This window comes from Taudactylus pleione, unplaced genomic scaffold (genome assembly GCF_031769625.1).
Source record: "Taudactylus pleione unplaced genomic scaffold, aTauple2 ptg001024l, whole genome shotgun sequence".
NCBI lineage: Eukaryota > Metazoa > Chordata > Amphibia > Anura > Myobatrachidae > Taudactylus > Taudactylus pleione.
In genome coordinates this window covers 1,803,311-1,829,420 of record NW_028285425.1, presented here as the reverse complement: position 1 = coordinate 1,829,420, position 26,110 = coordinate 1,803,311, and the positions used below count along the sequence as shown (strand labels likewise).

Below are 26,110 nucleotides of genomic sequence, written 5' to 3'. Positions count from 1 at the left end.
AGATTGTGGTGCGGGTATAATGAACCCCGCCGTCAGCAAGGCCTCTATGGCTTCCTGAACCTGCAAGGCCTTGGTTTTGTCCTGAGAAGGACTTGTGCAAAAAAACTGGCGAGGCGGCCTGTGCCGAAAAGACAGGGGTACCCCTGGGAGACCACTTCTTGCACCCAGGCATCCGTGGTGGTATTGTGCCAGCACTGGGCGAATTGAAGAAGTCGGCCTCCCACTCTGGGGTCCCCCAGAGGGAGGCCCGTCCCATCATGCAGAAGGCTTATCTTCTTGCTTAGAAGAAGGGCGCCTAGCACTCCAGGCTTGCTTCTTTGGCTTTGAGGCGGTCTTGGTTGCGCACTGCCTCGGGAAGGACTGACCCTTTGCCTTGCCCTGAACCCGAAAGGAGCGAAAGGCCGAGCTCCGGACCTTAGCAGGTGTCGTAGCTGAAGGGAGTAAGGCTGACTTGGATTTTGCCAGGGTATCTACTATTTTGTCCAAGTCCGGACCAAATAGTAACTCTCCATTAAAAGGTAAGGCCTCCAAGCCTTTCTTTGAATCAGCATCTGCTCTCCAAGACCTCAACCACAAGGATCTGCGAGCAGACACTGCTGCCGCCGAAACCCTAGAGGTCAGCAGGCTAGCATCCAAAGATGCTTCTCCAATGTAGGAAGCGGCATCTCTCATCTGTCCTAACGCCCCCTGGACATCCGGAGCTTCATCCGTAAACGTATCCTCCAAGGCGTTGGCCCAACCCTCAATGGCCTTGGCCACCCAGGAGATGGCCATGGACGGCCGGGCTACAGCCCGAGAGAGAGTAAATAGACTTTAGACAAGTCTCCACCTTCCTGTCCGTAGGATCCTTCAGCGAGGATATAGACGGCAATGGCAAAGTAGCACTCCTGATGAGGCGTGTTACATGGGAATCGACCGCAGACGGAGTTTCCCATTTCTTACAATGCGCCTCCGGAAACGGATAATTGGACGCCAACCGCTTCTGTGGCAGGAATCGCTTACTGGGCGTCTGCCAGGCCACTGCCATGTGATCAGTCAACTGATCAGACAAGGGGAACGCTGCAGAAGTAACCTTAGCTTTTTTTAAAACTAGGATACCTCGACTTGGGAGCAGGTGCCTCATCCTCAATCAGAAGAATGGCCAGCACCGCCCTAACCAGAGCCCGCACATTGATGGAAGACTTAGTGTCTACCTCCTGGACTGAGGCATCTGAGGCTGAGTCATCCTGCACCTCACCATCATCCGAGGACCCCTCAGAGTCCGAAAAATGCGCATCCTGCGCCATGACTGAGCGTTTAGACGCCCTGGAGGGCACGTCACTGCGCAACATCGACTGAAAAGCCGAAGATGCTGCTGCCAAATCTTGGACAGTGTGGGAAAGCGCATCCACCCAGGGTGGAGGAGCTGCCACAGGAGCCTGAAACGGCACCACAGCCTGCTGCGCCACAGGGGTGGACTGTATATACATTGGCAACCCCGCATAGGGACCAACAGGCTGAGACCCCGGAGGAGTCTGAAATAATTGTGGGACACCCGGGGAATGGGGGATGGTAGGCTGGGGCAACGCCCTAGTAGGGACGGCACTCGGTCCGCGATGGACACCAGCACCTGGGAAAACATCGCCCATGGTGGCTCCTGCGACATAGGCGGTTTAGACGTACCAGGGACCACCTGGCACCGTCCGCACTGTGACAAATCCTCCCCATCCACTCCTGCAGAACAGCGCCTGCAGGAGAACAATACCGGAGCCACGGAGTGCTCAATCTCCTCCTCAGACATGACAGACTATATAATTAAATATACAGTTATGACATAGGAAGAAAACGAGCGCACTCACCAGTGTGCTGGACAACAGCCCACAATATGGCCCTGTGTAGCACACAACTGTATGTGACGGACCTCACAAATACATGATTTATATAGGTGAGGTCTGTAGAAACGCCCCTCCCCCACACACCTGTAGGGCTTGTAGGAGAAGTAAAGGGACAGGTATAAGCTGACAGTAAGTAGAAATTAGCACAGACAGGCAGCACTAGCAAAAGTCACATACCATGCAGGAAGATATACTCACTGCACCTTTCACTACAATCAACCTGCCCAGATTCAGTGTCTGGGAGGGCTATAGTGCTGTGTACACTGTCCTTTTGCAGGGGAGAGGTACACAGGGGGACCGGTCCGCGTGCTTCCCGAGAGTATCTGCGCTGCCACTGGAGAAAATGGCTGCTGGAGACCTCAGAGGAGGAGTGGCCGAGTATCTGCAGCTCAGCGACGCCAGACTACATGCTGAATGGCGCGTTGAGCTGAGGGGAGGAGCCGCTAGACAGGGAAGGCTTCCTCCCCTGGCTAGCATATTAACCCCCGGGTTGCCGGCATCCCGCTTTATTCACCCTGGTGGTCTAGTGGGGTATGCCTCCAATGGAGGGGGAGCCCGCCGCCACCGCTAGCGCCCCCGGTCTGTCCCCTAGACCGGGGGCATGGGACTGCATTTAAAAGGAACCCGCGCACCACCGCTAATCAGCGGTGCGTGGCTTATCTTGATCTCCCCGGCGTCTCCGGCAGCAGTGTCGGGGGAAACCAGAGTCCGGCTAGTACAGACTCTGGCTTCCCCCGCCGCGATCCCCAGTTCAGTGCTGGCGTCGCGGTGCCAGCAGGGAGAAGGAGCGGCAGCATGGGCGTCTTACAGACAGCCCATCGCTGCCGCTCTGGAGAAAAAAAAACTGTAGTCAAAAAAATAAATAAATTTAACTAAGTTAAAAAGCTTTAGGGGACTGCTCCTGCAGCACCCCCGCCGCAGGGTGACCCGACTCCGGCCAGGCACCATCTTAAACTGAGGTGCCTGTGGCTCGGGGGCGGGGTATAGAGGAGGATGGACCCAAGTGCATCCTGGGAGCAGCTAAAAGCTTTAACTCTGTGGTGCCCGAGGATCCAGCTATACCCCAAGGTCACCCTGTGGACCCTGAAGTAGAAAGACACAGGGAAAGTAAAATGGCTGACAGAAGAAAGTGAGACTCAGACAAACAGCGCTAGCATAAAGTCACATACAGTGCAGAATAAATAACACCTACACTTAGTCTGGTAGGATATATAGTGCCACATACACTGACCACACACTGGGGAGAGGTATGTAGGGGGACCCAGGCTCCGCGCTCCTCCGAGATCTGTGCTCTTACCAAGGAGAAAATGGCCGCCAGAGATCCAGGAAGAGGCGTTCCTGTGGGAAGAGAGCTGCTACAGCTAAGCCAGACCGCAGTGGAAGGCACGCTGTGCAGAGGGGAGGAGCCAGCTGTAAACAGGGAAGGCAGCCTCCCCTGGCCGGTGATTAACCCCTGGGGCACTGGAAGTGCAATGCTTCCCAAGCACTGCGCCCTGCGTGTCCCCAGGCAGGTCTCTTCAATGGAAGTGCAGGTGTTTATGGCCTGGCTCCACTACCGTCATCCCCCGGTCCGTCCCCAGAGACCCGGGGGGAAAGGACTGCAAAAGCGGATCTACCCAACGTCCCCGTAAATCCGTCTGCAGTCCTGGGAGTCCTCCAGGGTCTGGCTAGCACAGACCCCGGCTCCCTCCGCGATCCCCAGATCAGTACCGGCGTCTCAGAGCCAGTGGGGTAACGGAGTGGCAGCGCGGACATCCCCTGGACTGTCCGATTACAGAAGCGAAGTGACTTCTTTAAAATAAAAAATCTTCAGGGGCCCCACCGCGTTCAGTGACCCGACTCCGGCCAGGCACCCAACAAAACTGAGGTGCCTCTGGCCCGGGGTATCGAGGGAGACCCAAGTGCATCCTGGGAGAAAAATTTACTGCGTAAGGTGCCCGGATGACTCTGTATGACCTATACCCCCAAGGTCACCCTGTGGACCCCTATGGACCCTGAAGTAGAAATAACTCCCACTGTCACCTAGGTCTACCAGGTACAGAGTAGAGTATTCCTGGCCCACCGGCATCATCTCTTCCCCTAGTGATCCCTCATCCCCAGCCAATCTGTAGCTGAATCCAAGTGACCGGTTCTATGATAACTAATGGTCCGAGAGTCAACATACAGAGTATTCCTGGCCCACCGGCTCATCTCTTCCCCAGGTGATCCCTCTTCCCCAGCCAATGTGTAGCTGAATCCAAGTGACCAGGTCTATGATTACTAATGGTCAGAGTTAGAAGAGGTGACATACAGAGTATTTCTGGCCCACTGGCTCATCTCTTCCCCAGGTGATCCCTCATCCCCAGCCAATGTGTAGCTGAATCCAAGTGACCAGGTCTGTGATTACTAATGGTCAGAGCGTTAGAATAGGTGACATACAGAGTATTCCTGGCCCACCGGCATCATCTCTTCCCCAGTCAATGTGGGGCTGAGTACATGTAATGACCACACATCAGCTGGGAACCAGGTATCACCATGTGCAGGCTACATGGACATGTTGTTACATCAGTGTAAGAAACTCACGGCAGGACTCGCTTCAATATTACTGGATCACTACAAATGTTTAATCAGAAGCCCAGCTTAAAAAACAAAAACAAATGAAATGCAATGAAAAAAGATCCCCTAACCCACAGCTGCTGAGTGCAGAGCCCCCACCCCGACCCACTGGAACCTCCCAGAACACGGAATAAAAACAGCAGCTCAGAAACGACCCGATCTCTCGCGGTCTCTAGACCTCCGTCGATCTCTGTCACGGCCTCCGCCTCCGCCACCTCCTCCACCACCACCACCACCTCCTCCTCCTCGTCCACGGTCTCTGGAACGAGAGCGACGTTCGCGGGATCTGGAGCGAGAACGATGTCTGGAAAAAAAAAGAGCATAAATGCTTAGGAATCAGCGGTGACAGACAACTGCACATCCATGGGTTAGTGAGGCACTATAGTGACAACTACTGCAATGCATTAATGGTGGTCTCTATAATAATGCCCTGCCCTGTTCAGTGATGCAGCCAAGACCACACCATCATGCATGATTGGCAGGAAAGTGGCAGACCAGGGAGAGAAGCTACACAAATGGCACAAGGTGTCCACAATGGGATATAATGGTCCTACAAGAGTAATACAGGAGTATGGTAGAGAGAGCTAGCAGAAGCTCTTGTATCTTTCCACCGCACTAACATGCCATAATGAAGACAAAACAATCAGACAAATTACCAAATGTGCCCAAATTGCCAACAAAGGCATGTGGCCATGGAACTCCAATCCTGCAGCTTGCCTCGCGTAAAATGTGGTGACACATTAAGGGCTAGGACCAGACTTGCGCTCTGAAACTAAATACTCTCATCGCCCCTAACTGGAAGACTAATGTAAAAGCTGGCAATACACTGCCAAATGGGATTTATGTGCACCAAATGCTTGTCAGGAGGATGACACAAGAACAGAATTCTTATTACTGATGTCCGAGTGCCAGTGTGTACCCAGCACGACACAGATTAATGGTTAGATGTTCCATGCGGTTTACCAGCAGAACATTCCATCTGTAACCGCATGGGCATACATGGTTCAGAAGTACTCGTCTGGGAAATCCCTAGCTGTGCCCATATATCCCTCTAAGCAGCTGAAGAGATACAATGGTTAATTTCACCACATACATGCTGCCAGCCAGTACCATCTGCCATGTGATCACCATCACATACGTGCTCCCAGCCAGTACCATCTGCCATGTGATCACCATCACATACGTGCTCCCAGCCAGTACCATCTGCCATGTGATCACCATCACATACATGCTCCCAGCCAGTACCATCTGCCATGTGCTCACCATCATATACATGCTCCCAGTCAGTACCATCTGCCATGTGCTCACCATCATATACATGCTCCCAGCCAGTACCATCTGCCATGTGCTCACCATCATATACATGCTCCCAGTCAGTACCATCTGCCATGTGATCACCATCACATACATGCTCCCAGCCAGTACCATCTGCTCACCATCACATACATGCTCCCAGCCAGTACCATCTGCTCACCATCACATACATGCTCCCAGCCAGTACCATCTGTCATGTGATCACCATCACATACGTGCTCCCAGTCAGTACCATCTGCCATGTGATCACCATCACATACGTGCTCCCAGCCAGTACCATCTGCCATGTGCTCACCATCATATACATGCTCCCAGCCAGTACCATCTGCCATGTGATCACTATCACATACATGCTCCCAGCCAGTACCATCTGCTCACCATCACATACGTGCTCCCAGCCAGTGCCATCTGCCATGTGCTCACCATCACATATGTGCTCCCAGCCAGTGCCATCTGCCATGTGCTCGCCATCACATACATGCTACCAGCCAGTACCATCTGATCACCATCACACATACATGCTCCCAGCCAGTACCATCTGCCATGTGATCACCATCACATACATGCTCCCAGCCAGTACCATCTGCCATGTGATCACCATCACATATATGCTCCCAGCCAGTACCATCTGCCATGTGCTCACCATCACATACATGCTCCCAGCCAGTACCATCTGCCATGTGCTCACCATCACATACATGCTCCCAGCCAGTACCATCTGCCATGTGATCATCACATACATGCTCCCAGCCAGTACCATCTGCCATGTGCTCACCATCACATACATGCTCCCAGCCAGTACCATCTGCCATGTGATCACCATCACATACATGCTCCCAGCCAGTACCATCTGCCATGTGATCACCATCACATACATGCTCCCAGCCAGTACCATCTGCCATGTGCTCACCATCACATACATGCTCCCAGCCAGTACCATCTGCCATGTGCTCACCATCACATACATGCTCCCAGCCAGTACCATCTGCCATGTGATCATCACATACATGCTCCCAGCCAGTACCATCTGCCATGTGCTCACCATCACATACATGCTCCCAGCCAGTACCATCTGCCACGTGATCACCATCACATACATGCTCCCAGCCAGTACCATCTGCCATGTGATCACCATCACATACATGCTCCCAGCCAGTACCATCTGCCATGTGATCACCATCACACATACGTGGTCTTATCATTCTGGACTCTCAATTCAGGATCAATTTGGTCTAAGACAAGGAAATGAAGCATCTGAACAACTAGCAGTGAAACCACAGCTGCATAGGGAACGTTACCTGCTGCAGCCCCAACAATGATACAACTTGCGCACACAAAAGCAAACCAGAGGTATTCAACATGCTATTCAGTTGCTGTGGAACTGCAGATTTCAGCATGTCCTATTAGTAAAACTGTGGTAAAGCATGTTGGGATGTGTAGTGCCACAGCGGCTGGAGGGCCGCATACCCCTGCTCTAGACCCTTCTAAGATTAAGCAGGACTGATACAGGTCTGTTGATAGCAACCAAATCATATCCTGCGTCACACGGAACCATACAACGGGAGTCACAGAAGATGGGGCCCAACATTCCCTGCTCTCAGCTACGAGGAGGAAGCGTATACAGGCCGCTCTCAGCTACGAGGAGGAAGCGTATACAGGCCGCTCTCAGCTACGAGGAGGAAGCGTATAACAAGAGATATGGTAAGAACTTACCTTTGTTATCTCTGTTTCTACGAAGTCCATAGGGTCCACAGGGTTGACCTTGGGGTATAGGTTGGGAATCAAATCCGGGCACCACGCAGTTAAAGCTTTTAGCTCCCAGAATGCACTTGGGTCCACTCTCCCTATAACCCCACCCCCAGCCAGAGGCACCTCAGTTTGTAAGTAGCCAAAGGCTGGAGGAGGAGAGAAAAAGAGAGAGAAAACTGGAACACTCGATAACCAAACTCACAGAAATGGGAGACGGAAAACCGGTGACCAGCCACACAGCCCAATTGAAGCCAGGTGGGTCAGGGCGGGCGCCCTGTGGACCCTATGGACTTCGTGCTCCTGTGCTGAGAGTAGAATCCGTCGCCAAAAAGGAAGCATCCTGAGAGGCAAAGGAAACCAATGCCTAGAACCTTAAAAAAAGGTGTGGACAGAAGACCACGTGGCCACCTAGTAAGGCAACAAAGCCAAGGCGCCACAGCGAGCCGCCCACGAGGGTTACATGGCCCGAGAAAAAACAAGCATCAACAACAGAAAGGCCTAACCAAGGGAGGCCCCTGAAGAAGACATACGAGGCCATCCAGCCAACATCTGGCTATAGGCCGGCCATCCTTTCCTGTTAAAACCAGAAATCCCAGACCACCAATAAGGAGTCCGATTCCCGTAAGGAACCTGAACGGATCACATAAATCCACAGAGGCCGGACCACTGGTGTGTCAATGAGGACACACCAGCCGAGAGGACTGGGGACTGAATGGCCGTACCATAAGTTCCAGAATAATATGGAACCTAAAAATCACTAAGAAGAAACACAGGGTGAGAGCAACTCACACCCTGACATGATGCCCTCCAGAAGAGGGAGCCACATGAGAACACTCCCAATTCCGACACTCACCTGGGTGATATAAGCACCCTGAGAGAAAGAGAGAGCCTAAGCAATAGACCATGTAATGGCTATCACAACCAGCGGTTCCATAGACCGTCCCCGGAGGGAACGAAGAACCACTAACTCCCAAGGAGTCCCTAGGGAGGACAAATGGAGGAATAATCCAGAAAACACTCCAAAGGATGAACTGGATACCAGAGTGGAGCAATTTCATATCTTAATCATACTGACAGTGTAGAGATCCGCACTGACAGGAAGGCCAGGCCGAGGGTGCAACCCAAGCCAGCCGGAAGGAATGCCAGAATATCAGGAAATCCTGGACACCGGAGGATTGTATCGACAGGTACAATACCATAAAAATTATGGCTGCCACAGTTTGTGGTAGGTCCCAGCAAAAGCTGATCCATGTGCTCTAATCATTCCAACGATTACAAAGCAAGGGAAGCCGTAAGACCACTGTAGGGGACGCAGTCAAAGACAAGCGACCCAGGTCCAAGGCAAAACCAAGGACCCTGAGATAACAGGTCCGGGCAGTGAAGCAGCAGGAATGGAGTATCGATGGAGAGACTCCGAAAATCCAAGTACCCCGGACATCTGGGGCAATCAGGAGCCACCAGCAGGAAAGCATCTCCGTCTCGATTGAAACACTTCCCACGAGGAAGAAGGGAGACCGGAGAACACAGGTACTCAAATTGGAAGGACCACTTCACCGACAAAGAGTCACTGAAGGTTGCTTCAGAATCCCCAGAGTTGGACTGTAACACCATAGTGTGATAGAGTCAGAAGGCCATGAGGGTCACCTCAGGGGGGCCCCCCTGCTCACCAGGAGATGAAACCTCTCTTGGGGAAGAGACTAGTCCCCGGGATGCACTTCGTGACGGCTGAGGACTTGATATGAACGCTGCCGAGATGGTCGGGAGGAGACCCTCGGACTATGTCCGAATGTGTGACATACCTGTCATTGCCACCCAACGAACAGTGTTGCTAAAAAGGAAGCCACTGCCCTGACCCTGCTGGACTGAACTTTTTCAGGTTCACCGGGAAACAAGAGTTATGCCAGAGTGAACGCCCAAGACAGGTGAAAGTTCCAACAAGTTAATTGACAGGGTGGAATCGACAGACGTCCAACTGCACTGAAATGGATGCGAACCAGACACTGTCCGTAGCCAAGAATACCCTGGACGAGATGACCATAGCCACCCGGAAAGGGACCGACTTGCCTCCGGAGAGAGCATCATCGTTTGAACAGTGATCCGACAGGAGAAAATCGTTCCATCTGGAGATAAGCCAATTATGGAAAGGCCTGGAATGGAACTGAGCCCATTCCACCCTTCCAAAGGCAGACACTGAATAGTGGACCATGCATCCCAGAGTGTAAAGACATATGTCGACTGCGTAGACATCCATGTACTCCTAATAGAAGAGTGGAGATGCCGTCTTACGCCAGAAGAATTCTCAGATTCTGAGAATCCAGCAGGGCTCCTAGGTGAAGAATACCCAGAGAGGGATGCAGGGAGGACTTTTTCCCCGTTGATTAAACGTCTGCACCCTGAAGAAGCCACGGTCATCCTGACCTGGCTGTAGAGAACCCCGGCGATCCTGCTAAGAGCAGGAGGCCGTCCAGGTACAGGAGCATTGGGATATACTGAACAGGAGAACTGTCAGAAAATCCAAAACGCTGGTAAACCCCTGTGGGGCTGCGGACAGTCCCAACAGGCAGAGCCCGAAAAATTGTAAGTGCTGTGATACAGCAAACCTCAGTCCATGCTGAGGCAAGGACTCTGTAAGTACCCGTAGGCACGCGTCCTTTATATCTAGTGATACCATAAAGTCCCCAGGTTCCAAACATAGTATGATGGAGCCTAGGGATTGCCTCCTGAGCCCAGGTAGCTTTTAGGAACTGGTTCAGGGAAGTGAGACAGAGAATAGGTCAAAGAGGACCATTCAGCCACCACACCAGAAAGAAAGCAGAACAACCAGTCCCTCGCTGAGAAAGTGGGGATGGTCTAATGAGCTCTGCTTACCGCAACAACTGTATAGCTTTCTGGATTTGTAAGGCCCTGTACGGGTCTGAATAAGGGCCTGCGTACCATCACCTGGAAAGAGTCCGTCTGAGCAAAGAGAGGGCGTACCCTCCTACCCACATAGCCGCGGCAACTTGACACTAGTACCGGGCGAACTGAGAAAATCGCCATCTCCCAGTGGTAGGCCTGTCTCGTCAGGCGGAAGAGATATCCGTAGGTTCAGAAGTAGGATCGGCTGGCAGTCCAGGCCTGCTCGGTACTGGATATGTCGGCCCTCGTAGAGGACGACAGTCTATGAAGAAACAGACCTTTAGGCTGACCCAGAGGACAAAAAGACTTAACAGACTTAGTCTGAGGCCTTGTAGTGGGCATAGCTGAAGGCGGTAAACTTGTACTGCCAATGTTACTACAATCCTGTCAAGGTCAGGACCAAACAAGATCTACCCTATAGATGGTATCTGCACCTCTGCATTCCCAGAGCGCAGCCATAGGGTATTACGGAGGATACAGTCGCAGCCGGAACTCTGAAAGTTAGGAGACTGATATCCAATATAGGCATTTCCACCTATGACAACTGCATATATTACATGAGCGACCAAATACATTTGAACCCCAGACGTGTTGGAGGGGAAAAAAACATTACAAATGCATCAGCTCAGTATGCAATAGTATTAACCAACCATGCTATAGCCATGGTAGGATGGGTAACAACTCCTGAAAGCAAGTATACTGATTTCAGGCAGAGTTACCACCTATGGATCCGAAGAATCCGACCACGCAGGAATGGGAGGCGTCAACGTCTGAAATCAGACGAGTAACACGCCCATCCACCCCAGGAGGGACTTGTAATGACCCTCAGGGAATTTGGGACAGGAGGCCAAACACTGTTGCAATACCTCGTATCTGGCAACAGCCAGAGTCCCGCCATGCGATCCACCCGCTAGTCAGCAACAGGGAACCCGAAGGCACATAATACTGAGGGTGTATGATACAGGTGCAGGTCAACATTCACTCTAACCAGAATATACCTGCTACCAGCCCGAAAGCAGGGATATGCAAGGGGAATGACAGACTGTTGTGGCACCAGGGGGAATTCATATTCTGCGAACAACCCCTGCAGGGAGCGGTAGTCTGTGTCACAGGGGAAGAGTGCAAGAAGCTGCGAGATACCCTGAGATGAAAAGGGCAGTATGGTGAAGTAACCCCAAGTGAGGTACAACAATGGTGCCCGCCCGGCGATCCGCAATTGAGGATCCCGAGAAAACAAACCGCCCAAGGGGGTCGTGAAAGGGGCCGGCACCAGATGACGCCACACACAGAACCCTTTATGAAACAAATCCTCCGCACTAACACCTGCAGCACATGACTTGCAGGATAGTAAAAATGGGTGCAGTATAACGCTCCATCTCCTGGTCAGACATATCTGACCAATCTTGGCAGAAATATCAAGCAGCGCTATACTGGTCCTGACTGATGCCAAAATTAGCCGCAGGGACCCATTTTCAGCGTATGCAACACACAGTTCCAACTAAAATGTGGCAACGTGCAGCACACAACAGTATGTGACAAACCTCACAAATATTAACAAGTATATAAATGTGAGGTCTCAGAACCACCCCAAGTACAGCTGTATTAGGGCAGATAAGGAAAGGGATAGATATACACTGACAGGTGAGAGAATAAAGTACAGTCAGCACTAGCATAAGTCACATACAATGCAGATATATACATATATACATAAACATGTCATGTAATATACTGCACTATTACACTGCATTCAACTGCCCAGATTCAGTGTCTGGGAAGGCTACAGCGCTGTGTACACTGACCTGATGGTGAGGTACGCAGGGGGACTGGACTCACTGCCATCTCCAGAGATTTCTGCTGCACCACAGAGAAATGGCCGCTGGAGACCTCAGAAGAAGTGTGGCCCGCGGAGGAAGCAGCTCAGCGACGCCAGACTATACATACTGAAAGGCGCGCTGAGCTGAGGGAAGGAGCCGCTGTAACAGGGAAAGCTTCCTCCCCTGCCCGGCTATTAACCCCCGGGACGCCGGCTCCCTGCACCAATCAGTAAGTCCCTTGTGGTCTAGTGGACACACTGGGTATGGGAGGGCCCGCCGCCACCGCCTCTGGTCTGTCCCCAGAGACCGGAGGCACAGGACTGCATATTAAATGCGCGGATCACCGCAAGCGGTGACCCGCGCCTTACCTGCTCCCCGTGGATCCGGCAGCAGTCCTGGGCGCCCGCAGAGTCCGGCTAGTACAGACTCTGGGGTCCCGCTGAGATCCCCAGATCTGTACTGGCGTCTCAGCGCCGGTGGGGTGACGGAGCGGCAGCTTAGACGTCCTATGGACAGTCCGACGCTGCCGCTCTAAAAGTCCAAAGTAAAAAATAAAAAACTCTGTTCTTTGAAAAATATATAGCTTAGGGGCTGTTAATCAGCTCCCCACTGCACTAAACGGTGACCCGACTCCGGCGGGGCACCAACTTAAACTGAGCTGCCTCTGGCTGGGGTTGGGGTTATAGGGAGAGTGGACCCAAGTGCATCCTGGGAGCTAAAAGCTTTAACTGCGTGGTGCCCGGATTTGGTTCCCAACCTATACCCCAAGGTCAACCCTGTGGACCCCCTATGGACCCTGAAGTAGAAACAGGTCGCTCTCAGCTACGAGGAGGAAGCGCATACAGGTCGCTCTCAGCTACGAGGAGGAAGCGCATACAGGCCGCTCTCAGCTACGAGGAGGAAGCGCATACAGGCCGCTCTCAGCTACGAGGAGGAAGCGCATACAGGCCGCTCTCAGCTACGAGGAGGAAGCGCATACAGGCCGCTCTCAGCTACGAGGAGGAAGCGCATACAGGCCGCTCTCAGCTACGAGGAGGAAGCGCATACAGGCCGCTCTCAGCTACGAGGAGGAAGCGCATACAGGCCGCTCTCAGCTACGAGGAGGAAGCGCATACAGGCCGCTCTCAGCTACGAGGAGGAAGCGCATACAGGCCGCTCTCAGCTACGAGGAGGAAGCGCATACAGGCCGCTCTCAGCTACGAGGAGGAAGCGCATACAGGCCGCTCTCAGCTACGAGGAGGAAGCGCATACAGGCCGCTCTCAGCTACGAGGAGGAAGCGCATACAGGCCGCTCTCAGCTACGAGGAGGAAGCGCATACAGGCCGCTCTCAGCTACGAGGAGGAAGCGCATACAGGCCGCTCTCAGCTACGAGGAGGAAGCGTATACAGGCCGCTCTCAGCTACGAGGAGGAAGCGTATACAGGCCGCTCTCAGCTACGAGGAGGAAGCGTATACAGGCCGCTCTCAGCTACGAGGAGGAAGCGTATACAGGCCGCTCTCAGCTACGAGGAGGAAGCGTATACAGGCCGCTCTCAGCTACGAGGAGGAAGCGTATACAGGCCGCTCTCAGCTACGAGGAGGAAGCGTATACAGGCCGCTCTCAGCTACGAGGAGGAAGCGTATACAGGCCGCTCTCAGCTACGAGGAGGAAGCGTATACAGGCCGCTCTCAGCTACGAGGAGGAAGCGTATACAGGCCGCTCTCAGCTACGAGGAGGAAGCGTATACAGGCCGCTCTCAGCTACGAGGAGGAAGCGTATACAGGCCGCTCCCAGCTACGAGGAGGAAGCGTATACAGGCCGCTCTCAGCTACGAGGAGGAAGCGTATACAGGCCGCTCTCAGCTACGAGGAGGAAGCGTATACAGGCCGCTCTCAGCTACGAGGAGGAAGCGTATACAGGCCGCTCTCAGCTACGAGGAGGAAGCGTATACAGGCCGCTCTCAGCTACGAGGAGGAAGAGTATACAGGCCGCTCTCAGCTACGAGGAGGAAGAGTATACAGGCCGCTCTCAGCTACGAGGAGGAAGCGTATACAGGCCGCTCTCAGCTACGAGGAGGAAGAGTATACAGGCCGCTCTCAGCTACGAGGAGGAAGCGTATACAGGCAGAGGAGTACACAATACACACATGAAATGTGTATACAGTACACGTGGGCCAATGAGTTACTGCTAACCCTGGGGGACCCCAAAATAGAAGAAAATATTGTAACTAACTTGTTTATTTCTACTCTTCCCTGTGGTCTGTCCCTAAGGAGAGAACAAAAAACAGCGTTAATATGGGAGAGGCAAGAAACACAAACACACACAAAACACAAAGACGAGGACTCACTTCTTCCTGCGCCGGCCGTACAGTTCTCGCCGCAGCTCTCGGGAAATGGGTTTCAGATGCATAAAGTTACAGAAGCCTCCACGTGTGCATTCCCTGTACACAAAGTATCATTTATATTAGTAACTAATGCAGCCAAGTCCAGCAAATAAAGATTACAGGACTAACACAAATGCTACCAGAAAGCAGCACCAGTCTGTAACGTGACACGTGTACAATAATAGCAGCTCTCACCCCATCTCGTATTGGCGACAGCAGGCCTCCCGGAAATCAGTAACCGGAGAGAGTTCTGCATGGATGGGCTGACCATTAAACCAGCGATTATTTAGATCCTTCACAGCCTTCTCTGCATCTTCCTCCCGGCGGAACTAAGGAAAGACAACAGAAATGATGGCGCTGAGGTCCCCGAGGTCATATAACGGGACATGAATGAGGGATAGAACGCAGTAAAATGGCATGGGCGCAGTGACGCTATGAAATACACTGGAATAGAAGCGTGTTGATAACCACCTGTGGCTTACTCCAAGCAAAACCTGATCAGGGCAAGGTCTTAGGCTGTCATAGGACTGATGTCTCTCCTGGTAAATGGGTTCTAAGAGCCCTTTCTGAGCAGAAACTGAACATACAAATGTTACTTAACTGTATAACAAAAAGGCCAACTTTCCTTATGAGAAAATAGGGTTCTTCTTGCTCCATGCACATCAGATATTGTATTATTTCAGAGAAAAGACTGCTACTTCCGGCCTCTATGATACAAGAAAGGACGAAGCTCTTACATACAGGAGCCCGATGGGACCAGGTATCGCCTACCACCTGGCTGACCACTGTCTTCTCTAATGTGAACGTGTACGGTGGTGGGTTGCCTTCACTCACCTTGACATAGACATTCCCAACTAGGTGGTCTCCCAAATTATCACACACATTCATCTCCTCCACCTCCCCGTACTTCTCTTCCATCTCCGTGAAGACTTCCTGCAGAACACACGGAAATCGCCGGTCACATCGGGAAAAGGAAAAGTCTAAGATAAAACTGTATGGGTGTATTCCTTCAGCCGAGAGGTTTCCAAATGCCACCATTACCGTCCTGGTTTTAAGGATATCCAGTCCAGATGGTTAAATCAAATTGACTGAGGAGCTAATTAAGGCACTTGTGATGAAGCATAAAAGTCCTTAAAACGTGGAGTGTAATGGCGGAGTTTGGGAACCTCGCTTTAGCCCTTGATACTGAGGACAGCAATAATCACATGTAAGTCCTGTCAGCCGAGTGTTCACCCATCATCACTAAGGGCAACCAAAATCAATGCAAGTTTCTGTCAGTCTTTCCCAAATGGAGTCCTCAGGGAGCCCTAACAGCACGTTTTCCAGGTTTTCTCACAGAATCAAAACGGAACTTATTAGTACATTTGTCAGTACTGGAAAACATGCACTGCTAGCGTGCCCTGAGGGCTGGTTGGGATATACTGGCCTAGAAGAACTGCAAAAAGGCAACAAAACATTAGAAAAAAGGTGCATAACCACTACACGACAATAGAACGACTGTACGATTACAACATTGTAATCATTCACCATCCTGTGCAGTGGACAATATGCCCACACTGAACGATATGTCGCTTAGCACAGGCTCCATTCCCTATCCCCGAACATGCACAACCTGACAATTTTGTCAGGTTGGTCTTCTGGTTCAGGCAATGACAATTGCCGACAACGTCCACATGTACCCAGCATCCCTACCTGGTGTTACATCTCCTTATTTACCTCACATGTACCCAGCATCCTCCCATCATACACATGTACCCGGCATCCTCCCGTCATACACATGTACCCGGCATCCTCCCGTCATACACATGTACCCGGCATCCTCCCGTCATACACATGTACCCGGCATCCTCCCGTCATACACATGTACCCGGCATCCTCCCGTCATACACATGTACCCGGCATCCTCCCGTCATACACATGTACCCGGCATCCTCCCGTCATACACATGTACCCGGCATCCTCCCGTCATACACATGTACCCGGCATCCTCCCGTCATACACATGTACCCGGCATCCTCCCGTCATACACATGTACCCGGCATCCTCCCGTCATACACATGTACCCGGCATCCTCCCGTCATACACATGTACCCGGCATCCTCCCGTCATACACATGTACCCGGCATCCTCCCGTCATACACATGTACCCGGCATCCTCCCGTCATACACATGTACCCGGCATCCTCCCGTCATACACATGTACCCGGCATCCTCCCGTCATACACATGTACCCGGCATCCTCCCGTCATACACATGTACCCGGCATCCTCCCGTCATACACATGTACCCGGCATCCTCCCGTCATACACATGTACCCGGCATCCTCCCGTCATACACATGTACCCGGCATCCTCCCGTCATACACATGTACCCGGCATCCTCCCGTCATACACATGTACCCGGCATCCTCCCGTCATACACATGTACCCGGCATCCTCCCGTCATACACATGTACCCGGCATCCTCCCGTCATACACATGTACCCGGCATCCTCCCGTCATACACATGTACCCGGCATCCTCCCGTCATACACATGTACCCGGCATCCTCCCGTCATACACATGTACCCGGCATCCTCCCGTCATACACATGTACCCGGCATCCTCCCGTCATACACATGTACCCGGCATCCTCCCGTCATACACATGTACCCGGCATCCTCCCATCATACACATGTACCCAGCATCCTCCCATCATACACATGTACCCAGCATCCTCCCATCATACACATGTACCCAGCATCCTCCCATCATACACATGTACCCAGCATCCTCCCATCATACACATGTACCCAGCATCCTCCCATCATACACATGTACCCAGCATCCTCCCATCATACACATGTACCCAGCATCCTCCCATCATACACATGTACCCAGCATCCTCCCATCATACACATGTACCCAGCATCCTCCCATCATACACATGTACCCAGCATCCTCTCATCATACACATGTACCCAGCATCCCTACCTGGTGTTACATCTCATTTCTACTTCAGGGTCCATAGGGGGTCCACAGGGTTGACCTTGGGGATATAGCTGGATCAGGATCCATGGGCACCACACAGTTAAGCTTTTAGCTCCCAGGATGCACTTGGGTCCTCCTCTATACCCCGCCCCCGAGCCACAGGCACCTCAGTGTAAGTTGGTGCCCGGCCGGAGTCAGTCACCGCGCAGGGGGCCCCCCAGAAGCTTTTTATTTTAGGGTAGATTTTATTTATTTTAATCTCTCTTTTTACTACAGACGGCAGCGAAGGGCTGTCTATACAGACGCCCACGCTGCCGCTCTGATCCCCGACTGGCGCAACGCCAGTACTGATCTGGGGATCGCGGCGGGAGGACAGAGTCTGTACTAGCCGGACTGTCTACCTCCCAGGACTGCTGCCGGAGTCGCCGGGGATTCAGGTAAGCCGCGCGACGCTGGCTAGCGGCGGCGCGCGGAATGCCTTAAGATGCAGTCCTTTATCCTCCGGTCCTGGGGACAGACCGGAGGCTGCTGGTAGTGGCGGCGGGCCCCCCATAACCCGTGGGACCACTAGACCACCAGGGATAACAGGCAAGCGGGAAGCCAGCATCCCTGGGGTCATGGCCAGCCAGGGGAGGAAGCATTCCCTGTCAGCGGCTCCTCCCCTCAGCTCAGCGCGCCTTTCAGCACGCAGTCTGGCGTCGCTGAGCTGCAGACTCTTCGGCCACTCCTCCTCTGAGGTCTCTGGGGGCCATTTTCTCTGTGGCAACGCAGATCTCAGGGAGCGTGCGGACCGGTCCCCCTGTGTACCTCTCCCCTGATTTAGGGACAGTGTACACAGCACTATAGCCCTCCCAGACACTGAATCTGGGCAGGTTGATTGTAGTGTAAAGGTGCAGTGAGTATATCTTCCTGCATGGTATGTGACTTTTGCTAGTGCTGCCTGACTGTGCTAATTTCTACTTACTGTCAGCTTATACCTGTCCCTTTACTTCTCCTACTAGCCCTACAGGTGTGCGGGGGAGGGGCGTTTCTACTGACCTCACTTATATAGATCACGTATTTGTGAGGTCCGTCACATACAGTTGTGTGCTAAACAGTGCCATATTGTGGGCTGTTGTTCAACACACCGGTGAGTGCGTTTACTTCTGCCCTGTTGCCAGATATATAATATATTCTGTCATGTCAGACGAGGAGGTTGAGCGCTCAGTGGCTCCGGTGTTGGCCTCCTGCGGACGCTGTTCTGCAGGAGTGGATAGGGAGGATTTATCACAGGATGGCCTGTGTAGTCGGTGCCAGGTGGCTCCTGGCCCATCCAGACCTTCTCTGACGCAGGAACCACCGTGGGCGATGTTTTCTCAGGTGCTGGTGTCTATTGCAGACCGTCTGTCGGTCCCGACTGCTCTCCCTACTAGGGCGTTACCCCAGCCGACCATCCCCCATTCCCCGGGTGTCCCGCAGTTATTGCGGAGTCCTCCTGGGTCTCAGTCTGTGGGTCCCTATGCGGGGTTGCCTATGTATAACAGGAGATATGGTAACAACTTACCTTTGTTATCTCTGTTTCTACGAAGTCCATAGGGTCCACAGGGTTGACCTTGGGGGTTATAGCTGGAACAGGATCCATGGGCACCACACAGTTAAGCTTTTAGCTCCCAGGATGCACTTGGGTCCTCCTCTATACCCCGCCCCCGAGCCACAGGCACCTCAGTTGGTAAGCAGCCTAGGCCGGAGGAGAATATGAAACAGAGAGAAGGAAGACTGGAACACACAAGAAACCATACTCACAGCAATAGGAGACGGAAAACCGGTGACCAGCCACACAGCCCATTTGAAGCCAGGTGCGTCAGGGCGGGCGCCCTGTGGACCCTATGGACTTCGTAGAAACAGAGATAACAAAGGTAAGTTCTTACCATATCTCCTGTTTTCTACTTCAGGGTCCATAGGGGGTCCACAGGGTTGACCTTGGGGATGTCCCAAAGCAGTTCAACTAAGGGCGGGGACGCTCCTGTGTTGAAAGGAGCACCCGGCGCCCAAAGGAAGCATCCTGAGAGGCGAAGGTGTCAAACGCATAGAACCTCAAAAACGTTTGAATAGAAGACCAAGTGGCCGCCTTACACAGCTGAACAGCAGAAGCGCCACTTCTAGCAGCCCAAGAGGGACCCACAGAACGAGTGGAATGAGCCTTAACAGAGGCTGGCACAGGTAAACCCTCTTGTGCATAAGCCTCACAAATAACGGAACGAAGCCAACGGGCTAACGTTTGTTTGTTGGCAGGCCAACCCCTCTTGTGAAAACCAAAGAGGATAAACAAGGAATCAGACTTCCTAACCGAAGCCGTCCAGTCTACATAAATTCTAAGCGCCCGGACCACATCTAAGGAAGTCCTGATTAATGTGGAACTTCGAGACCACTTTGGGCAAAAACTCAGGACGAGTGCGGAGCACCGTTCTGTCCTGGTGAAAAATCAGGAAAGGAGGGCGACAGGAAAGCGCCCCCAATTCAGACACCCTCCTGGCCGAAGCAATTGCCAGGAGAAAAACCGTCTTAAATGTCAGCCACTTGAGCTCCACCGCCTCAAGAGGCTCAAACGGAGGACCCTGCAGGACCCGTAGCACCACCGCCAAGTCCCAAGGAGCCACAAAGGGAGGCTGGATCCTGAGAACACCCTGGAAAAAGGTGTGAACGTCTGGTAGTATTGCAATCCGCCGTTGAAACCACACGGACAAGGCGGACACATGAACCTTCAGAGATGCAAGGCGTAAGCCGAGATCCAATCCTGACTGAAGAAATTCCAAGATCCTAGAAACTCTGAACACCTGAGGATCATAATGTCTGGACTCACACCACTGAAAGTAAGTGTGCCATACTCTGTGATAAATCCGTGCTGAAGCAGGCTTGCGTGCCCTGAGCATGGTACCAATAACCGAACTGGAGAAGCCCCGAGACCTCAAGACGGCTGTCTCAAGAGCCACGCCGTCAAAGACAGCCGACCCAGATCCGGGTAAAGGCAGGGCCCCTGAGACAACAGGTCCCGACGCTGAGGAAGAAGGTACGGAGCGTCGATGGAGAGGCTCCTGAGATCGGAGTACCAAGGACGTCTGGGCCACGCCGGAGCTACCAGCACGAGCATGCCGCCGTCCTGCTTGAATTTCCGCAGAACGCAAGGAAGCAGGGATAGCGGAGGAAACACATACGCCAGGTGAAACGTCCATTTCACCGACAGTGCGTCCACCAGACTTGCGCCTGCGTCTCTTGTCCTTGACCCGTAAACGGGCAACTTGTGATTGTGACGGGAGGCCATCAAGTCCAGCTCCGGCAGTCCCCACCTGTCCACGAGTAGCTGAAACACCTCTGGGTGAAGCGACCATTCCCCGGGATGCACGTCGTGACGGCTGAGGAAGTCCGCCTCCCAATTGAGGACTCCGGGGATGAAGACCGCCGAGATCGCCGGAATGTGACCCTCCGCCCAAGTCAGGATATGAGACACCTCCGACATCGCTGCCTGACTGAGAGTTCCGCCTTGGTGGTTGATATACGCCACCGTGGTGGCGTTGTCGGACTGCACCTGTACCGCCCTTCCGTGAAGAGCGGGGCCGGATGACTGCAGGGCCCTGTATACTGCCCGCAGTTCCAGGATGTTGATGGGGAGAAGTGCTTCTTCCGCTGACCAACGACCCTGAAGCGACAAAGAGCCGGTCACTGCCCCCCAACCCCGGAGACTGGCATCCGTCGTGAGCAGGACCCAGTCCGGGATCCAAAAGGGGCGCCCCTCGACCAGATGAGCTGTCTGAAGCCACCAAGCCAAAGATTGCCGAACGTCCGGAGACAACACCAGCACCTGAGAGCGGATCCGGTGAGGTAACCCGTTCCATTCTGATAGAATCAGCCCCTGCAGGGGCCGGGAATGGAACTGGGCAAATTCCACCATGTCGAATGTCGACACCATGGACCCCAGAACTCTCATAGCCGAATGGACCGACAGGCGGCAACGGCTCAGGCAACTGTGTATCCGCAGCTGTAGGGAGGCGACCTTCTCCGGAGTCAGGAAGATCCTTTGCTGACGCGAATCCAGCAGGGCTCCCAAATGAACCATCCGCTGTGATGGAATCAGGGAGGACTTTTTCCAATTTATCAACCACCCGTGTGCTTGCAGGCAAGCGATCGTCAGGTGGAGATGTTGAAGCAGTACCTCCGGTGAGCTCGCCAGCAACAGGAGGTCGTCCAGATACGGCAGCAGCCGTACATTCTGGTTCCGAAGATGTGCGGCCATGACCGCCATAATCTTCGTGAACACCCTCGGTGCCGTGGAGAGACCAAAGGGTAGCGCCCGGAACTGATAGTGGTGTTGAAGGATAGCGAACCTCAGATACCGCTGGTGTGAAGATGCTATCGGAACATGGAGGTAGGCGTCCTGGATATCCAGGGACACCATGTAATCCCCCGGTTCCATCGCCAGAATGATGGAACGTAACGTTTCCATCCTGAACTTGGGAACTCTGAGGAATTTGTTCAGAGACTTCAAGTTGAGGATAGGGCGATGAGAACCATTGGGTTTCTGCACCAGAAACAGAGACGAATAATACCCCGTCCCTCGTTGTGATAGAGGAATGGGAACAATGACCCCTGTTTGCAGCAAGGACTCTATAGCCTCCTGAACCTGTAACGCCTTGGTCTTGTCCTGAGAAGGACTTGTGCAGAAAAACTGGTGGGGTGGTCTGTGCCGAAAAGACAGGGCGTACCCCTGGGAGACCACTTCTCGAACCCAGGCATCCGTGGTGGTATTGTGCCAGCACTGGGCAAATAGAAGAAGTCGGCCTCCCACTCTGAGGTCCCCCAGAGGGAGGCCCGTCCCATCAGGCCGCAGGTTTATCTTCCTGCTTGGAAGAAGGGCGCCGAGCACTCCAGGCTTGCTTCTTGGGTTTAGAGGCAGTCTTACTCGCAGACTGTCTCGGGAAGGACTGACCTTTCGCCTTACCCTGAACCCGAAAGGAACGAAAAGCCGAACTCCGAACCTTAGCAGGCATTGCCGCCGAAGGGAGGAAGGCCGACTTGGATTTAGCCAGGGTGTCCACTATTTTGTCCAAGTCCGGACCAAATAGTAATTCCCCATTGAAAGGTAAGGCCTCCAGACCCTTCTTTGAATCAGAGTCCGCTCTCCAGGACCGCAACCACAAGGATCGGCGGCCAGACACCGCTGCAGCCGATACCCGCGAGGTCAGCAGACTAGCATCTAAAGAAGCTTCACCAATGTAAGAAGCAGCGTCCCTCATTTGTCCCAACAACGCCCGCTGGACATCCGGAGCGTCGTCCGGGAAGGTATCTTCCAATGCATTGGCCCACCCCTCAATGGCCTTGGCCACCCAGGAGATGGCCATGGACGGTCGGGCCACCGCCCCGGAGAGGGAGTAAATAGACTTTAAGCAAGTCTCAACTTTCCTGTCCGTGGGATCCTTCAGCGAGGATATCGACGGTAATGGTAAGGTGGCGCCCCGAGTTAAACGGGTGACATGGGAATCCACCGCCGGTGGAGTTTCCCATTTTTTACAATGTGCCTCAGGGAAGGGGTAATTAGAAGCCGACCGCTTCTGAGGAAGGAATCTCTTACTGGGCGCCTGCCAAGCTACCGCCATATGATCCGTCAACTGATCCGACAGGGGAAACACCGCAGAAGCCACCTTAGTTTTTTTGAAACTAGGAAACTTCGACTTAGGAACCGGTGCCTCATCCTCTATAAGAAGAATAGCTCGCACCGCCCTAACTAGTGCTCGCACATTAATGGACGACTTGGTATCCATTTCCTGGACCGAGGCGTCCGAGTCAGTGTCATCAGGGACCTCCCCATCATCTGAGGAACCCTCTGAGTCCGATACCTGAGCAGCCCGTGTCATGAGTGGGCGTTTAGAAATCCTAGAAGGCATGTCAGTCTGCAACATTGACTGAAAAGCCGAGGAAGCGGCCGCCAAATTTTGCACGGAGTTGGAGAGCACATCCACCCATGGTGGAGGAGTCGCCATAGGGGCCTGAAAAGGTACCACAGGCTGCTGCGGCACAGGGGAAGCCTGTATATACATAGGCAACCCCGCATAGGGACCTACTGATTGAGACCCAGGAGGACTCCGCAATAACTGCGGGACACCCGGGGAATGGGGGATGGTCGGCTGGGGCACCGCCCTAGTAGGGAGAGCAGTCGGGACCGACAGACGGTCCGCAATAGACACCAGCACTTGAGAAAACATCGCCCACGGTGGTTCCTGCGCCAGAGAAGGTCTGGATGGGCCAGGAGCCACCTGGCATCGACTACACAGGCCATCCTGTGACAAATCCTCCCTATCTACTCCTGCAGAACAGCGTCCGCAGGAGGCCAACACCGGAGCCACTGAGCGCTCAACCTCCTCGTCTGACATGACAGAATATATTATATATCTGGCACCAGGGTAGAAGTAAAATGCACTCACCGGTGTGCTGAACAACAGCCCACAATATGGCACTGAGTAGCACACAACTGTATGTGACGGACCTCACAAATACGTGATCTATATAAGTGAGGTCAGTAGAAACGCCCCTCCCCGACACACCTGTAGGGCTTGTAGGAGAAGTAAAGGGACAGGTATAAGCTGACAGTAAGTAGAAAATAAGCACAGACGGCAGCACTAGCAATAGTCACATACCATGCAGGAAGATATACTCACTGCACCTTTACACTACAATCAACCTGCCCAGATTCAGTGTGTGGGAGGGCTATAGTGCTGTGTACGCTGTCCTTAATCAGGGGAGAGGTACACAGGGGGACCGGTTCGCGGGTTCCCTGAGATCTGCGCTGCCACTGGGAAAATGGCCGCTGGAGACCTCAGAGGAGGAGTGGCCGTGTAACTGCAGCTCAGCGACGCCAGACTGCGTGCTGAAAGGCGCGCTGAGCTGAGGGGAGGAGCCGCTGACAGGGAAGGCTTCCTCCCCTGGCTGGCCATAACCCCAGGGATGCTGGCTTCCCGCTTGCCCCTTTATCCCTGGTGGTCTAGTGGTCCCACGGGTTATGGGAGGGGCCCGCCGCCACTGCCAGCAGCCTCCGGTCTGTCCCCAGGACCGGAGGCTAAAGGACTGCATTTAAGGCATTCCGCGCGCCGCCGCTAGCCAGCGACGCGCGGCTTACCTGAATCCCCGGCGACTCCGGCAGTAGTCCTGGGAGGTAGACAGAGTCCGGCTAGTACGGACTCTGCCCTCCCGCCGCGATCCCCAGATCAGTACTGGCGTCGCGGCGCCAGTCGGGGATCAGAGCGGCAGCGTGGGCGTCTGTACAGACAGCCCTTCGCTGCCGTCTGTAGTAAAAAGATTAAAATAAATAAAATCTAACTTAAAATAAAAAGCTTCTGGGGGCTGCTCCTGCAGCCCCCCTGCGCGGTGAACGACTCCGGCCGGGCACCAGCTTACACTGAGGTGCCTGTGGCTCGGGGGCGGGGTATAGAGGAGGACCCAAGTGCATCCTGGGAGCTAAAAGCTTAACTGTGTGGTGCCCATGGATCCTGTTCCAGCTATAACCCCCAAGGTCAACCCTGTGGACCCCCTATGGACCCTGAAGTAGAAATACAGGGTTCCCCTGTGCCGCAGCAGCCTGCGGTACCTTTTCAGGCCCCTATGGCGACTCCTCCACCCTGGGTGGATGTGCTCTCCAACTCCGTGCAAAATTTGGCGGCCGCATCCTCGGCTTTTCAGTCAATGTTGCAGACTGACATGCCTTCTAGGATTTCAAAACGCCTACTCATGACACGGGCTGCTCAGGTATCGGACACAGAGGGTTCCTCAGATGATGGGGAGGTCCCTGATGACACTGACTCGGACGCCTCGGTCCAGGAAATGGATACCAAGTCGTCCATTAATGTGCGAGCACTAGTTAGGGTGGTGCGAGCCATTCTTCTTATAGAGGATGAGGCACCGGTTCCTAAGTCAAAGTTTCCTAGTTTAAAAAAAACTAAGGTGGCTTCTGCGGTGTTTCCCCTGTCGGATCAGTTGACGGATCATATGGCGGTAGCTTGGCAGGCACCCAGTAAGAGATTCCTTCCTCAGAAGCGGTTGGCTTCTAATTATCCCTTCCCTGAGGCGCATTGTAAAAAATGGGAAACTCCACCGGCGGTGGATTCCCATGTCACCCGTTTAACTCGGGGCGCTACCTTACCATTACCAGCTATATCCTCGCTGAAGGATCCCACGGACAGGAAAGTTGAGACTTGCTTAAAGTCTATTTACTCCCTCTCCGGGGCGGTGGCCCGACCGTCCATGGCCATCTCCTGGGTGGCCAAGGCCATTGAGGGGTGGGCCAATGCATTGGAAGATACCTTCCCGGACGACGCTCCGGATGTCCAGAGGGCGTTGTTGGGACAGATGAGGGACGCTGCTTCTTACATTGGGGAAGCTTCTTTAGATGCTAGTCTGCTGACTTCGCGGGTATCGGCTGCAGCGGTGTCTGCACGCCGATCCTTATGGTTGCGGTCCTGGAGAGCGGACTCTGATTCAAAGAAAGGCCTGGAGGCCTTACCTTTCAATGG

The 26,110-nt window shown here is 53.4% G+C and overlaps 1 protein-coding gene across 2 annotated transcripts in view; it reads right to left on the bottom strand.

Moving 5' to 3' along the window:
* Positions 1-4,448: 4,448 nt before the first annotated feature.
* The window catches only part of U2AF1 (U2 small nuclear RNA auxiliary factor 1), a 40,625-nt gene continuing 18,963 nt past the window's right edge, over positions 4,449-26,110 (bottom strand). For both annotated transcript variants that reach the window (XM_088461185.1, XM_088461186.1), the window contains 5 exons: positions 15,442-15,540; positions 14,803-14,936; positions 14,572-14,664; positions 14,457-14,489; positions 4,449-4,773 (listed from right to left, as the gene is read on the bottom strand). In XM_088461185.1, coding sequence (XP_088317311.1) covers positions 4,614-4,773; positions 14,457-14,489; positions 14,572-14,664; positions 14,803-14,936; positions 15,442-15,540 — 519 coding nt within the window. In that variant the 3' untranslated portion in view covers positions 4,449-4,613. The remainder of the gene's footprint in view (positions 4,774-14,456; positions 14,490-14,571; positions 14,665-14,802; positions 14,937-15,441; positions 15,541-26,110) is intronic.